The sequence below is a fragment of the Erigeron canadensis genome, chromosome 9 (genome assembly GCF_010389155.1).
Source record: "Erigeron canadensis isolate Cc75 chromosome 9, C_canadensis_v1, whole genome shotgun sequence".
Classification (NCBI taxonomy): Eukaryota; Viridiplantae; Streptophyta; class Magnoliopsida; order Asterales; family Asteraceae; genus Erigeron; species Erigeron canadensis.
Window position 1 is genome coordinate 34,235,982 of NC_057769.1, and position 17,440 is coordinate 34,253,421.

Genomic DNA, 17,440 nt, shown 5'->3' on the forward strand with positions numbered 1-17,440 from the left:
GTTATAAGTTATTTACTTTGCAAAAAAAAATGTTATAAGTTATTTAGAAAGAACAGGTTTTTTGATTTAAATGTTAGTGGTTGTTTCGATAAACACCAATATATATAGTAACATAACACATTAAAAAATATATTATTTAAACTACCAATCTACCACGTATATATGTAGATACAAGAGTCTAAAATACATTGCATGTCTCGTATACATCTATCAACAAACATACTAAAGAATGATATTGAGCTATCTATGAAACAATGATAATGTTCTATCATGTATTAAATTAAATAAACATGAGCATACACAAATTTTTGACAAAAAAACACACATAATATCTACCAAACACCTCACAAACTGTTTATCACATGCACGGTACGTCCGTAGTAAATTTCCAAAATGTTTTTTGTTATCGTTAATATAGCACATTAAAACATATTTGGTAATATACGGCTTAACAAAGATTAATGTGCTGATTATTAGTTTATCACATGAATGATCATGATAACTTGATCATGGCACGTTTTATTCACGGGACCAATGATCTTCCCACATCAAAGATGAAAGATGATACAAGGAACTTTGGATGGTGGCAACTGGCAAAAAGGTTGGTGAAATGGTCCCACAAAAGAGAGGTTGGTTGGTGTAAGGGGTTGGTGGAATGGCTCCAACTCCAACCATAGGAAAGTTGTTGGCTTGTTTAATGTACAACCTTAGTCCCATGATGTACAATATCATAAAGCTATCTAAATATATTCACCAAACAACAATCGTAGTCTCATAGACCGAATCACAAGTACATCCCACCTTAACATTCGCACCTATAAATTAACACAAACTCCTTCCAACTCACTTGCAACTCATCCATCCATCTCTCATTCATTCTTCCCCATATCTCTCTTTAGAATATTCATATCAACCAAATTAACAAAAGGTAAATTTATTTACAGTTATTATTCCATTTTTACATCATATATAAATATAGAAATGCATAATACATCTGTGATCATTGAATAACACGTTGATCATTGATGATTGATCTCTATTCTTGTTTAAAGTATAAACCAATATGTATTGTTATGTGCGGTTTTGAGTGCAACTCCTATTGTTTTTTGTTCGAGTTTCTGTGTCAATAGACTTAGGGCCGTCTCTTTTTTAAGTTATTAAGTGCTGGGTGCATTAACTGATTGAATATATTAAGAAAATGTCTGTATGTATTAAATAAAATATAAGTAATTTGACTAAATGATTAAGTTTTTAACGATTAAGTCTATTAGTAAAAAGAAACTAAGGCCTGGATGTTCTAACATAAATACTCAGCCAAACAAAATAAACACAAAAGAGAAACACAAACAGCAAATAACTATGCAATATGGAGCTGAAGGGTGGCCACGGCCCACCACAATGTCCATAAAACTGTATACTAGATTTTAGTACTATTTTATGTATTAGTTTTGTCAAACTTAACTCGCCATCAACAAAACGATAGGCTAAAACATAAGTTCTTGTCGACCCCCCTAAACCTCAAACTACAACTATTTAAAACTACAAAATACTCGTAAATGATAAACCTTTTAGGGCAGGTTTTATCTATGTTTTACGGTCACCAAGGCGCCCACAAAGTTTTGGCTTAGCGATATATCTAATATGTGTACATGTAAACAAGAAAAAAAAATAATAATAATCTTTGTTTATGGACAACTAATCAACTATGTTGGTTCCATGCAAGTAAATAAGAGCCTGGATCATGTATATGTTATCTAAGAACCTTATTCATATTTATTTGTCACACAGATGGAAACTTTCCTATTTACATCAGAGTCAGTGAATGAGGGACATCCAGACAAGCTTTGTGACCAAGTCTCAGATGCCATCCTTGATGCTTGTTTAGAACAGGACCCTGAAAGTAAAGTTGCCTGTGAGACCTGCACAAAGACTAACATGGTTATGGTTTTTGGCGAGATCACCACGAAGGCGAAAGTAGACTACGAAAAGATAGTCCGCGATACTTGCAGAGAAATTGGATTTGTATCTGCTGATGTTGGTCTTGATGCTGACAAGTGCAAGGTTTTGGTTAATATCGAGCAACAAAGCCCGGACATTGCTCAGGGTGTTCATGGACATCTTAGCAAGAAGCCAGAAGAAATCGGTGCTGGTGACCAAGGGCATATGTTTGGTTATGCTACTGACGAAACACCCGAGCTTATGCCCTTAACCCACGTCTTAGCAACTAAGCTTGGTGCTAAGCTAACCGAAGTTAGAAAGAACAAGACTTGCCCGTGGCTCAGGCCCGATGGTAAGACCCAAGTGACGGTTGAGTACCGTAACGATAATGGTGCTATGGTTCCTATTAGGGTTCACACCGTCCTCATCTCAACCCAACATGATGAGACTGTGACCAATGACCAGATTGCAGCCGATCTTAAGGAACACGTGATCAAACCTGTGATCCCATCTCAGTATCTTGACAACAACACCATCTTCCACTTGAACCCATCTGGCCGGTTTGTCATCGGTGGACCTCATGGTGACGCAGGTCTTACCGGACGGAAGATTATCATCGACACCTACGGTGGATGGGGAGCTCACGGAGGTGGTGCTTTCTCCGGAAAGGACCCAACCAAGGTGGACAGGAGTGGTGCTTACATTGTAAGGCAAGCTGCTAAGAGTATCGTGGCTTCAGGACTTGCACGTAGGTGCATCGTTCAGGTTTCTTATGCTATTGGTGTGGCAGAACCACTTTCTGTGTTTGTGGACACCTACAAAACTGGAAAAATCCCGGATAAGGATATCCTTGTTCTAATCAAGGAAAACTTTGACTTTAGGCCAGGGATGATGTCGATCAATCTTGACTTAAAGAGGGGCGGCAACTACAGGTATCAGAAGACTGCTGCTTATGGTCATTTCGGACGTGACGACCCTGACTTCACCTGGGAGACTGTCAAGGTTCTCAAGCCTAAAGCTTGAACACAACGTATCAATACCAATCATACAAAGAAACTTTTGCTTTTGCCCCTAAAACCGGAACTCAGAGAATAAACAAAAGCTAATATGTTGGGGATGCAGTTTTTGTAAGGCTGGAAGTTTGTCTATGTTGTGTTTCTTCATTACAATTTGTGTTCTATTTACTTTGTCTATTCGGATCGCGCAAAATATACTTTCTTGAAGAGAAGCACATATCAATGTAATCTTTAAACGAATGTTTTTACTACTAGTACTTCGTGATCTCTCTCTCTCTCTCTCTCTCTCTCTATATATATATATATATATATATAAACACTCGTCTTTCTTCCATCATAATACTAAAATACGGAACGTTATAAAGTTAACAGACAATGTTGTGATTACATTACATATAATAGTAGATTTGCAACTAGGAATGTAACCACAGACGATCGTGCAGCCTTTCTTCGCCGGCGCCAAACATAGCATCTACCCTTTCACCATCTCTATAGAAATGGAAAGTAGGCGTGTATCGGATATGTTGGGTTGTTTCTGGGCATTCGTCGATATCTGCATATACAAATGTAAGTTTGGGAAACTTGTTGCTTAACTTTTTAAAAGCAGGTTGGATTTCGGAACAAACACGACACCTGCAAACATAGGAACTTGTAACATTACTTCACTAGAAATGCAATTCCATAAAGTTATTTTTTCATTCAGGCATTTCATCAAACACCTTGCGTTCAAAAAAAAAAAAAAATTTATTTTGTTTAAGAAATTAGAAGTTGCGTTACCAAGATGCACCAAAGTTGATTACAGTCTGCAATTGTAGATAAATAAATAAAAAAATTAAAGTAAATTATGAAATTAAACTGATTATTAATTAAAAATAAATAAAAGAGACAGATAGACATACAGGGGATTTGGAAGTTTTGATTTGATGAAAGATGTCTCTAAGGTTTTCATCTGAGGATGCATTCGTGATTGAATTTTGTTTTTGTGTTTTTCCTGGTTTTATGATTTCTTTTTTCTCCATATCCATTAATTTGCTGCTATAGATTTCCTTTGTGTGAAGTGTGAGACCTGACAATGATTCTACTTTCAAAAGAAGGTTTTAAAGTGGCAACATGCTTAAAGCTTAATACTAGGGAAGTGATATTAGACTATTAGTTCCATAAATAATGATATATTTTACCCCACTATACAATTTTAATAAGATATTGTACAAGTCAGTAAAACACATATGTAGTAAATATATTTATTGGTGTGGTACGAATATCGCTTCCCTTAATACAATCTTGAAACTTAGTGAACGGGTTAGAAACCTTAACGAGATATCTGGATAACTCACTTTTTTTTTAATAATAATGGAAAACCTTTATTTTTTTTGAAAGGTGAATTTCGTTGAAAACTTCGTGTCGCGATTCGGCAATGCGAGGTCTAACATACGTTGTCATAACCGGGTCCGCGTCAAAGAGCTCTATCGAAGTAGAAATGTCTATTTCAAATACCCGATTGGGGGAAAAGTCTCTAATCCGTTTGAAGGCACGACGATTAATAGGTCATACCCCTCAAACTTGAACCTGATTATATCCAAGTCAAATCCTCATATAAAGACTTAATACATATGTCCTCACCAAACCTTGAACACATAGATCATAAAAGAGGGATGATATTACAACCATTGAGCTAAACTAGAAAAACCTTTATTAACAATTACAATAGCTAGTTGACTAATTTATGTTTATATATTTTGTATAAATTTCTAAAATGTAATGCTCTAAAGTACCATTATAAAAGTAAAATGATAGAATAATTGTTGCATACGGTTTAAAAAAAATGAGTTCCAACTGATTTTGTGAAACTTGGTATGACTACAGTCCATCCCCCACTAGTTTCACTAGTTTTGTCACATTTACCACACGTAAACCCTTCACATACCAACTAATATCCTTCTATCAACACCACATCTTTAACTCCTTCATCACTTTACACGCACCGATGCCTCAACCGAAGAGGTGGTGCCAATGGCATCAGTTTGGCCGTTGTTTAACCAATGAGCCAACCGATGTGCCCATTAGCAGTTAGCACGTCCTCACAATCTTCGATTAAAAAAATGTATATGTATATATTTCACATCATTACATACACACCAAAAAACAAAGGAGAGAGAATTTTATATGGTTAAAATATCAACTAATATGACAAAATCCAGGACTAAAATTTCAATTACAAAAATGATGTATTCATGATATAATATCCTGAAATTTTGCCATTATGAGTATTATTTAATAGAATTTCTAGTTATCCATTTACAATTGTTTTCTCCTTCCATCACCAATCACTTTTCCAATTCTCCAAACAAAAATCCCTTCTTTCCTGCACCATCTCTAGTGATGTCCAATTCATGGTTGATCAAAAGAAGAGCCTCAATGAGATGATAATGTCTTTGAAACTGCTTCCATGGCTGCTTCTACCATCTTTTCATCCTGCACATCAAGTAGATAATATAACATGAGTTGTATCGTTCGTATTTCATTAACTTAATGCAAAAAAGTATTGAAAAATGTGCGTTAAAACTTGTTACCTTCCCTTCAAAAGTTATTGTAAGGGGCCCAGTTCGTGATATGCGGTAACAACCTGAATATTTTAACAAGGCAACAAACAAGGAAAAATTAGAGAAGAAACAAGCCAACATTATGACATTAATAGAAAAGAATTGCTTACCAATGTAAATATCTGGAAATTCAAAAGAAAGCTTGGATAGCGGCTGGGAAACCTCTATCTATAATACATGTCAAGGTAACACAAAAAATGGGAGATTAGATAGCAATCCAGTTATTAATATCATTCTCAAAAAGAGAACTAAGATTAACTGAATATGCATGACATTCACATACATCTGAGAGGCAGGTTGTCAAATACTTAGATACAAAAGATTTCCTTAATGGTAGATGGTTACTATGTCTACAATCAGTCAGAAAATCCCACTGCTCGTCTAACTCATCATCATTTGTTGCAGTTAGCAAAATTACATTCAGACACATGATCTGTCGAGACAAAAAGTCACACAACTACATATAATGTAGCATGTATATAACAATAGCTCTTCATCTTCAAGATATATAAATCTAAGTCACATTAAAAAACACCGAAGAAAATAAATGAATTCTCTAACCTTATCCTTAATATCTTTCGGTTCATTTACATGGCCATTAAACTTGTCATTCCATTTCCACAGATATGCAAAAATAGGATCACCATAAGCATCACCATCCAAACTTTGACTCCGAATCACATAGTCCTTATAAGCCGAAATCCTAACAATAAGCCATTTAGGATATTCACCAACACAATGAATCCCAGCAATTGGCCACACCCAGACACACGAACCCGGGTATCAAATAACTCAAACTTTTCAACATAAACAAACTGACCAACCTGTAACCCAGTACTTTGCATAATAAGATAAGTGGTATCCTTTACAGACACAAAAACATGAGTGGAGTAAAAAGTGAATCAGAGAGGGTAACATGATATCCTTGGTCTGACACTTATGAGGCATCTGACCCAGCCGGAAAAATCCCAAGGACTTAAAGAAGTTGGAAGCGGTGGTCACCGGTGACTCGGTGTTCATTGTTCTTAAAAAATCTAATAGGAATCCTGGTGTTGGAGAGGATATGAAACAAAATTTTGGGGTTTGAGAGAGGTGGTTTTATTCTAAAGTTGTTGTGTGTTAACGAAAATAAAGATGGAGAGAAGTTACAATACATATATATACAATATGTATATATGTATGATTGCGTACAAGAAAATATAACTGAAGTGTATCAATACTTGGGAGGAACATCAGGGATATGAATTTAAATTAGTAATGAAGCTTCTTCCTACATTGCTATGCATTAGAATTTGAAATATATATCTTGAAGAGCATTTTAAAGATATATATCAATGTCAAAAGAAACTTCATTACTTATTTTAATTCATATCTCTTGATTTCCTCCCAAGCATTGATACACTTCAGTTACATTTTCTTGTAGGTAATCACATATATGTAACGTAATGTATTGAAACTTGCTCCTCTCAATCTTCTTTATCTTTGTTAACACACAACTCTAGATTCTAGAATATAATCACCTCTCTCAAACCCCAAATTTTTGGCCTCTCCAACACCAGGAATCCTATTAAAAACTTTAAGAACAATGACCCACCACGACCCAGGTAACCGACCACCGCTCTCACTTCTTCAACTCCCTAAGATTTTTCCCGCCAGGTCGGATGACTTATTACTGCCAGACCAAGGATATCATGTTACCCTCTCTCATATACTTTACTCCACTGATGTTTCTTTGTCTTAAAAGAATACGACCGATCTTATTAGTTATTACGTAAAGTAACGGGTTACCAGGTTGGTCAGTTTGTTTATGTTGAAAAGTTTGAGGTTATTAGATACCCGGGTTCGTATGTTTGGGGTGCGGCCAATTGCTACAACTAGTCGTGTTGTTGAAAATCCTAAAAGGCTTATTGTTAGGATTTTGGTTAATAAGGACTATGTGATTCAGAGCCAAAGTTTGGATGGTGAAGTTTCTGGTGATTCTATTTCTGTGTATTTGTGGAATAACAAGTTTGATGGCCGTGTAAATGAACCGAAAGATATCAAAGATGAGGTTAGGGAATTCATTTATTTTCTTGGGTGTTTTAACTTATGTGACTTAGATTTATATAATTTGGGCTAAATTGTGTAATAACTTACATATAATGTAACATATATATATATAGCAATAGTTGTGCATCTCCAAGATATTAACTTGACTCTAAAGAAAATGCAAGTAAAACTCCACAAACGTACCAATGGAACGTGGAGCTTTTTATGTTGCAGCAATTCTGTTATACCTTCGGGCAACTGAGCCATCTAGAAGATAATATAGTATAAAAAAGAGGTTCAACTCTTCCAATACATCCACATAATATAAAACTTGAAATACTCGTAAAGCTTGTAAGTCTAGCATTGGGTTACCTCATTGACGTCCCTGGTGCACTTTTCACCATATAGGTGCGTAAGATGTTGTTTAAATTCTTCATTTGGAGCCTATATTATTCAATTCCAAATTAGAAAACTAAAAACCTACTTTTTATTGCCATGCTTATAGCATATTTGACATTACATTCTGAGTATAAAAAAATTTCATTTTTAGAAATATATGACTCACCAGACAAACACCAAATGCTTTGGCAACTCCAGCAATGGAAACATCTGAATGTAACAGACCAACCCCTCCATATAAGAACACCTGTAATCACCATTTATGGAAATGGTATCAAAATATTAAGATGTAACCACTAGCATGAACATTTATACGTAATGGTATACCATGTCACTGGTAGACTTCTGCCTTTTGACTTCGTCGGCTACAGAATCTACCTATCAAAAATAAACAAAGCATCATAAGTGTACAATAACTTCGCACATTAAACCATCAAGGTTAGTTATATTGAAGTTATCTTACATCACTCTGTATGACGGCAATACGTGAAACCGTCCAACCTATAGAATGAAGCTTCCTACACAAAGAAGGCCCTAATTGGTCCTTGACACTTCCAGAGCTGAGCTATGTAACAAATTATAAACATGAGAGATAATAATGAGAATGTAATAAATGTAACACATGAAATAATAATAGATAAACATGAAACTGGACATGATGCAAAGATAAAAGAAGAAACTTACAGGAACTCATCACCCACACCAACTATGGAGGCTGTAATGATGTTTGATTCCCTGCTTTTCACATCGTTGCTGATGGCATTTGGAAGAGATAACTTTCTGGCTCTACCGGCTCTTTCCAACCTTCCATCTGTAAGCATATATGCAGGCCTAAATTTTTCCTTGCCGCCCACAGAATCATTGATGCATAACAATGCGTTTGGGGTTGTGTCATTAACACTCCCTATTGAAGTATATCTATAAATACAGAAACAAAGGATAGTTAATTAGTGTTGGTCATAAAGACTGCATGATAATGCATTTCTATGTCAGAGCCATGCATGGCGTTTAAAAATTTTCACAAAAAAAGAAAGTAAAATGTATGTCAAAGTATGTAGATGGTGAATTACCCTTGGTCATAGAGACTACAGTATTGAACCTTGCAAGTCAACAGAAAAGCCCAAACGTCTCTGCCAAAAGATAATTACAGAAATGACAAAATTAGAGCTATAGACAAGTGAGCTTAAACAAAGAGTTAAGACTGATAATAATTATTGATATTGTAACAAAAGGACTGAGTGGTATACATTTAAAATGTATAATATGTGGCGAACACTACTTTTTTTTATGTAGCTCTGAGAAGTGGGCATAAACAAAGATTCAAAAAACTCTAATAGCATACCTGTACGACCAGTCCAAGATTGGATTAACTCTCATGAAAGCCGGCCATCCAGGTGAGCTTGGAGAGAAAATTTCTTGACCCGCCTGCACAAAATTCACAGCACTTTTTACTTATGGTCTTATGCAACTGAGAAATATTTGAGAAGGTGACAATCAGATTATCGACTGTTATATTACCCTCAAAGAAATTATATGGTAGTGTGATACGAACAAAATTAGATTCGTATCAATAAACAAGAAAAATACTAAAAGGGATCTTGCAATTCGAGAAGCAAGGATCTCCTAATAAAAGTCTTAAGACCTCAATTTAATTCATCCATAAATATATTACAGCCCTGGTGATTTATATAAATACTAATCTTATAGCTTGATTAGCAAGCTAACTAAATAATAATAAAGATCTCCTAGGATATATGTATCTATAGTAGTAATAATAATAGTAATAATAATAATAATAATAATAATAATAATAATAATAATAATAATAATAATAACAATAAAAGTCGTATCATAGTGCGACAATAGCTTCCGAATAATTATATCTTACCGCAGTCGGATCACCGACTCTAACACCAAGGAATATTGCCCTAGTTGGTTTATTCTTTAGCAGCACCTCCAAACCAGACTTGAAATCTTGGCGAAGGATATCTAATTGCACACCATAGCTAAATGAAGTAATGTTAACATCATCTGCTAAGTGCTATAACTTCAAGCACTTAGGAAATCATCATTGTATGATATATTTTATTTACTTTGAAAAGAAATTAAATAATGTCTTACTTAGAGGCTGTTTCGTATGTAAACGAATTGATTTCAGGGAAAACGGAAGGGCTCTCAAAATATATTGTTCTTAAAGGAAATCTAGACACATAATTCGATAGATCCCCGTTCACATGACCACAATCGACTTGATGCAAATAATATCCAGCTCTAAGAAGGTGTAACAAAACCTATAATAATAACTAAATAGTTAGAAATTGTTAAACCAATAAATGCTTTAGTTTCTATGATCACACCCAAAGCTAAAGAAACTTACTGTTGAATCCTTTCCTCCATTGAAGCTAAATGCAACCTCTTCAATGCTGAAAAACGCTTAAAAGAAACAACATCAAAAAAATGCTACCTCATAGCCATAAAAGTATGATACCGCATTTAATATGTTTAAATCATGGGGAAACCGTAAAATTAAATGGCATAAAAAGCAGTTAGCTTTAGCAGGTTGTTCATAACATAACTTTGGGTAACCGGCTAGCAGACCCATTAGTATGTATGTGGGTAAGTTTATATTTGACCGGTTCCGTGGCTTAGTAGCTTTTTTTTTTTGCTGAGGTGGCTTAAAATGTGGACATGTGGCATGTAAAATGTAATCCATGTAGTAAATCTAGCCAGCAGATACATATTATAGTATATGATTAATCATTTTAACCTAATGGGAAATCCCCCTAACATAGAAATTAGCTTTAGCTGGTTTTCCATTTAGGTAAACTTTGGGTTTAATAATCTAAGGCTTGATTTCCACCTGTTAGAAGAAGTAAAAGTACATATTCTTGATATATAAGATATTTTAATTACCTAAATGGACAATCTGCTAAACCTAATAGCATACTTGGTGTCACGAATGTTAACTTGACCCATCAACCCTGTGACGAACAGCCTCCACATATGAAACAACGTTTAATATCATTGACGCAAAACTAAAAGGAGAACCGGCTATCACGGCTATGAATCTCTTTAAATGGAAAACAATCAATACACTAAGAATGTCATATTGTAGCTTAAACATCAATACGAATTTAACTATTTCAAAATCTTCAACATTTACCCATACCGTACATATATTAACACCATTTCGCAAAGAGCACTACTAATGAAAGTAAGTAGCTTGTTCGATATAAAACGTGTGATATCTTATATATCATGATACAATGTCCGTCTCCTGTAAGTTCCTACATACGCAAAAAGTCAACGCGTTGCCACTAAACTAAGTCAAACAAGTGGACAACATATTGCCCACCACAATGCAAGGATTTTATACACATCAAGATAACATATACACATTATAAAGCAAAATCGTCTATAACGTATAACAACTATAACCAAAATACAACCTAAAACCATTAAAATCACACATTTTTTCAAATGTAATCCTTTACCAAAATGTTGTTCAACAAGAATTACTTCAAACCCAAATCAGTTTCAACATAATATATAGATACATATAGATATAGATGCAATATAGATACTTACGGATAAAGAGACAGAGTTCTTTGAATAACAAAAATGGCACTATTATACTTGGTTTTCAAACTTTGATCATTACTTTCTTGAATTGCTTTATCAATCTCCATTTTTACTGCAAAAAGATTCAAACTTTAACTTCAAAACCAAAAATCAAGAAAATGGTTATTGATAAAAATGAAAAAAAATAATATCAAAAAACAAATACATAAGTATAAGATTCAAACCTGTGGAAAAGGGGTTTGTTTATATGCCTTTCCAAATTCCGTGTTAGATAATTATGTGATTAATTTTGGAATTGAAACACGAAATTTGGAATTTGGAGAATGAAATGGAATTTGGGTATATTTTTGGTTTTGTTTTTAATAAAGGGGTTTTTTAATAGGTATTAAAAATTGTTTTCTGATTTTTCTAATAACAAGTTACAAGAAAATTGCCTTCTGATTAACAAGTAACAAATTTTAATGCACCTAATTAGTTTTTACTGACAACCCTAAGGGCTGTCACTAACAAAACCCTTTTTAATATACTTATTTTTATTTTTATGGATGAATGATGCTAGATGATGATTTATCTGATCGAATCTATAACCAAACAGGAATTTATGAGTTGTCGGACGATATATAGTGAAAAGATTTCAAGTTATTTTTGACAAAATGTACAACTTTTACTAGTATTTAATTTAAGGTTTAGGACTTTAGGGTCTAACATGATTAAAAAAAAAAACTTTTATAAATACTTTCTTGATTATGTTTGTGTATAAGTTTATCTCTTCCAAAGCATCCAAATGACCAAATGTCTCTAACAATTTGCAAATTCGACTCGTATTGCAATTATGTTAACTAGCTACTAATTGAGCTACAAATTGGAGAAACCGACAACCTCATGATATCAAATTTAGAGGAAACGACATACGAACTTTTATATAAAGTTTGCCATGAATGAAGAATAGTTGATATCATATGGTGGAGTAAGAGCATCTCTGATATGTTGGTTTGATCATCTCTAATAAATTGTATTTTATTTAAAAAGTATGGAATGTATTTGAAATGTCATAAAATGCTACCGAAGTATCGAATATATTTAGTATGATGAGTCTCTCAAATCTAAATTAGTAGTAATAGTTGTATGACTTGTACTCGTATGATTGTATCACACTATCACATGATGACGTTGATAGATTTCCCTCTTGGCAATTGTGTCCAATTTGGCCACATGTTTGGACTAAGGAATCCGTTAATACAGGTCCAGCCCAAGACTAATACTCGTATAAAGGAAAAGTCGATCAAGAAGAAAAAAGAAATGCTTTTAACAACTAAATTACGAAGATATATAGTGATTTGGTCAGATCATCATGAATACTTGTTATGCACTTTGCAATTGTTGTGAAAAGTATTAAAAGTAAAATAAATAAGATAAAAATCTTGACAAACTAATTGAGGAAAGTTAAAAATAAAACAAAAATTATTCCTATGGAAAGAAAATAATGATTGCACATGCTAAGTTCTACATTGCTGTTATATTGCGATAGATTGGCCTAACTAGTTAGGTCTTGAATGTGGACTTAAAAACATAGTCAAATGAAATTATTAAATTAAATATTAAGGTAAATGTTATGGTTATATATATTGGACATATAATTAACCACTTTTAACATATGTATGGATTTTAATTTAATGGGTTACAATGTCGATATATACATAAAAATGATGGGGTTGTAAACGTAAAAAATAAAAATAAATTAAATCATACGGACTTTAGCTAAATGGCCAAGTGGAGTATATCTCGATCAAAACATCAAAATGTTAGGATTTTTATGCTATAGTACAAGGTTAAAAAATAAAAGTATATTTTGGGATGATTGGTGTAAATTTACTTTGTGTAAATTCTTGTAAATATTTACCGCTGGTGTTTTGTCAGAGTATGGACTAATAGAAACTTTACTTAAAATATATATATATATATATATGTGGAAAGGTTATTTTGAGAACCTTTAAAAAAGCAAGACCCTTTAGGAACCTTTTTTCCATCAATATTTAAAAGGGTAATATTGTACATTTATAATTAACTAATTAATTAATTAACAAAAAATTAAAAAGATATAGTTTTTCATGCACATGTGATCACCAATATGGCTGTAATGCACATGTTATCACCAACTAATTTTATGAAACATTGTTTATAATATACAAGCATACATGTGCTCATATGGCTATTCATGCACATATCCTCATATATAATATACTAACATACATGTGATCACCAATATGATTGTTTATGCACATGTGATCACCAACTAATTTTATGAAATATTGTTTATATTATAGTAGCATGCATGTGTTCATTTATAATATAACTAGTGCTTAGACCCCGTGCGATGCACGGACAACCCTAAATAATTTTTTTTAAACTTTATTTTAAGATTGTATCAATGAATAAATATAACTGAGTTGAACATAATAAAAATATTCTTATGAGTTGATTAATTTAAAGAAGAAGAATGTTAGATATACTTTGGGATTTATTAATGATACACAAGGGCTTAAAACGCGTACATTGCACGCCAGAGAGAAATTATAAAATTGATTGCCCATAGTAGGCGCATATAAGAAGAATTATGTTGGTTACCTGGATGTGATAAGTATTATGAATTTTCCCCCACTTTGATATATAGACCCACTTTGATGCGCTATAACCTTAAATAATTTCTTTAACACCAGTTCAAGCATGCATGTAGCGAAGTAAATGTACTCCTATTACAACTAATGACCATTTTAAAAAAAAATTAATGACTTAAAATGCATAGAAAAGTCTTATTTAGCACTAAAATAAACCAAGTATACCTCATAATTTTCATCACAAATTTGATAGGCTATTCTTTGTATAAGATTTGAAATTTGTTGATCATTCATTTTAACTCCAATAGCACCAGTGACATCTACAATCCTAACTTGCACATTAAACCTACCAAAAAAAAAAACAGAGATACAATTTTACCACACAACTTAATGATTATAGAGTTTTAATATGAAATATAAATATATACCTAGGATTGATGAGAACTCCTTCCTTGTTACATGAATAACAAATCCACATTTTGTTGTCCCTTAAAGCATCAATAATGTCGACTGCATCCATGTAAAGATCGGTCAACTTAACTTCTTGAAAACAGTTCACACATTCCATTGAATACCATAACTGGTCGGTTGGAATAAAACTGATTGTTGCAACAACAACCATTTTATCAAACTGTCAAAATGAAAATGTTTATACATTAGAATGTTAAAAAGCTAGTTATAAATTCGAAAGAAAGTTATGTTAAAAAGTAATATAATCAAAAAAGAAAAATTCACAAACAATGAATACTTACATGTTCGTCCATCAGGATCATCTCAATACTACCTATGTTATTAAAATCTCCATATAGAGGTTGCTTTCATAGCCGCAAATTCTAACCGTTATCGTACATGACTTATTATTTGGACGCAAATTTCTAATTGAAACATGGTTTAGTGAAGCCATGCTAAAATTGATCTGTTATGTGTTTACGTTTTGAAATGCCTTAAAACTGAATGGAAGTGGCCTTATATAGACATAGACATGCAAGGAAGTAACCGCCACAAGCAATACACGAACGGTTACATATTCAAATTTTCGAAAATTTGAACTTCTTGAAAGCATAACTAATCCGTTTTCGAAAATTTACTTCTTATAAAAGTAACTAATCCGTAGACCTTTCAAGGAGCAATATTGTAATGATTTTTGCGCTTTCTTGCGTTTTTAAGCATGCCACATAGGCAATAACTAACAAATTTTGAAGTGAGATTTATATAATGTGGGGATTGCATATATATGCTCAGATGGTTGTTCATGCACATATGATCATAAAATATCGCATAAAACATTAATCTATAAAATACTTGTATACATATGCTCATATAAAAAACAATACAAATCGTTGTAATTCTATTGTTTACAAATGTTAAATACTTGATTATCTTCATCATCTCTGTCTTTATTCACAAAATATATCCATTGCCTCCTTTACCATTCTGATTCAAAACTATGAAAAAACATTAAAATAAGACAAATAACATAATTAAAATATATATAAATTTGCATATATGAATCTGATAAGAGCTATATTTATATATAAAAAACGGATATGAAAAAATTAAATCATATATTATTTACCTCACTGACCCGATTGCGAAATCGAAAGAATCGTGATGAACAATTAATTACCACAATGACCCACTAAAGTTTGAATAAAAAACTAATAAATAAATGCGAATAAAATGATGATATATAGGAATGAAAAGGAAAGTGAATTTAAGGTGATACGTGAAAAGTTTGGGAATACTGTGTTTGGAAAAAAAGAGTTGAAAAATTGTTAGATAAATAAGTTTTGATGGAGTCAAAGCATCTAAGATCCAAAATCTTTAAATGAAAACAAATAAAACCTCCTTGCATATTTGTAGGCAGGTTAGAGAAACAATAGGGACGGTTTTTTTCACCTGTACAGAATATAATTAGTTTCCAATAATGCCCTTTTTCTTTTCATTTTATATTAATAATCTTCTATTTAATTACAATAATGCCATGGAGTATTTTAGCCATTGATCAAATTATTTAATGGTCAAAATTGATTTAAAGAGTTCTTAAAAGTTCTTGCTTTTTTTAGGTTCTCAAAATAACTTTTCACTCTATATATATATACACACATATATATATGTCAATCATCTAAACAGGCCAAAACAAATAAAGTGTAATATGCTTCAATATTTTACTTGTTTGGGTTTTTGGGCGTTGGACAGATCTGGTTAAAATTAATATATGTGTACTAAATCCTAATGGAACAAAGTTGATCAAATTATACCTCCAATGATTTGTGATGAACTCGACACACAAACTCAAAGGATCTCGAATCAAACTCGAAACCTTCTACCTAATGACGATCATGCTATATATACCACCTAAATGACCTTCAATGATGGACTCAGATCCCCGTCTATTCTATATTATTCATGGTTGATCTACTATATATTTATATATAGATGATTGAATACGATGAAAGGGGTCCAGAGGTCGTTTCAAAAGTTGAAATTAAAAGATGTGAGTGTATCGCGCGCAAGAGAAAAGCCGTATACATAATTACATATAAAGAGTTAGTCCGAGAATTTGGCTAAGAACTCGGGATTTGCAAATCATGTAATTTGAAGAAATATTGTTATCACCCGAGATTTTTACCAAATAGGTGTAATGGGAAAATTTATTTATCAAATTGGTATGGTTTTGAAAATATTTACCATTTTAGTATAAACCTAATTATTAAACATTATATCTCCCAATAACTATTAAACAACCACTTAAATTTATTTCTAAAAAGTTACAACCTTTGCATGAAAAAGAAAATTAAATTATGATCATTGGATCACTTTGTTGACCTATATTTTCTTTTTAAATAACATTTACGTTCCTTTTTTCAATTTAATATTTAAAACTTAATAAAATTCCTCATCTCCCTCATATGATTTCAAGTACAGAGTATATTGAAACATCATCAGATCAAAGTACTAATATATCACAACATTGAATGATGACTATCATTTTTAATCAAGTAAAAAGTATTTTTAAACTAACTTTCTTAAGTTGTCATAGTTTTGATTCTTGGTATGTATTGTTATTACAAATTAATTATTTTTCTCTATATATTTATATGAAATTTATTTTTTTTTAAATAAAATCTTGAATCTGCTCAATATAACCAAACTAACCTTTAATACTTTTTGCATGCTCAGATTTTTTCATCACTTTGTGGTACAAGTACTATGCTTAGCAAGTACATTTATTATTTAAATTCATTCTTATATGGCATTA

General features: G+C 32.5%; 3 protein-coding genes across 4 annotated transcripts; 1 reads left to right on the top strand and 2 right to left on the bottom strand.

Moving 5' to 3' along the window:
- The first annotated feature begins 825 nt into the window (after nucleotides 1-825).
- On the top strand, nucleotides 826-3,221 carry LOC122581009 (S-adenosylmethionine synthase 3). The gene is made up of 2 exons (XM_043753151.1): nucleotides 826-928; nucleotides 1,789-3,221. The coding sequence occupies exon 2, from the start codon at nucleotides 1,789-1,791 to the stop codon at nucleotides 2,959-2,961; it is 1,173 nt and encodes a 390-aa protein (XP_043609086.1). The 5' UTR covers nucleotides 826-928; the 3' UTR covers nucleotides 2,962-3,221.
- Nucleotides 3,222-3,261: 40 nt separating this feature from the next.
- LOC122581010 (thioredoxin-like 3-3) lies at nucleotides 3,262-4,071 on the bottom strand. The gene is made up of 3 exons (XM_043753153.1): nucleotides 3,854-4,071; nucleotides 3,732-3,757; nucleotides 3,262-3,587 (listed from the first exon to the last, which is right to left on the bottom strand). The coding sequence occupies exons 1-3, from the start codon at nucleotides 3,977-3,979 to the stop codon at nucleotides 3,368-3,370; spliced, it is 372 nt and encodes a 123-aa protein (XP_043609088.1). The 5' UTR covers nucleotides 3,980-4,071; the 3' UTR covers nucleotides 3,262-3,367.
- A 1,021-nt stretch (nucleotides 4,072-5,092) lies between these two features.
- Nucleotides 5,093-11,887, bottom strand: LOC122581008 (FAD synthase-like). Of its 2 annotated transcripts, XM_043753149.1 has the most exons (17): nucleotides 11,788-11,887; nucleotides 11,570-11,675; nucleotides 10,359-10,404; nucleotides 10,103-10,272; nucleotides 9,870-9,987; nucleotides 9,324-9,406; nucleotides 9,052-9,111; nucleotides 8,666-8,899; nucleotides 8,445-8,541; nucleotides 8,309-8,359; nucleotides 8,148-8,228; nucleotides 7,955-8,026; nucleotides 7,787-7,849; nucleotides 5,838-5,987; nucleotides 5,665-5,722; nucleotides 5,525-5,577; nucleotides 5,093-5,426 (listed from the first exon to the last, which is right to left on the bottom strand). In XM_043753149.1, the coding sequence occupies exons 2-17, from the start codon at nucleotides 11,668-11,670 to the stop codon at nucleotides 5,367-5,369; spliced, it is 1,497 nt and encodes a 498-aa protein (XP_043609084.1). In that variant the 5' UTR covers nucleotides 11,671-11,675; nucleotides 11,788-11,887; the 3' UTR covers nucleotides 5,093-5,366. The 2 variants fall into 2 exon arrangements, with proteins under 2 accessions (XP_043609084.1, XP_043609085.1); XM_043753150.1 differs by lacking the exon at nucleotides 5,838-5,987.
- Between the last annotated feature and the right edge of the window lie 5,553 nt (nucleotides 11,888-17,440).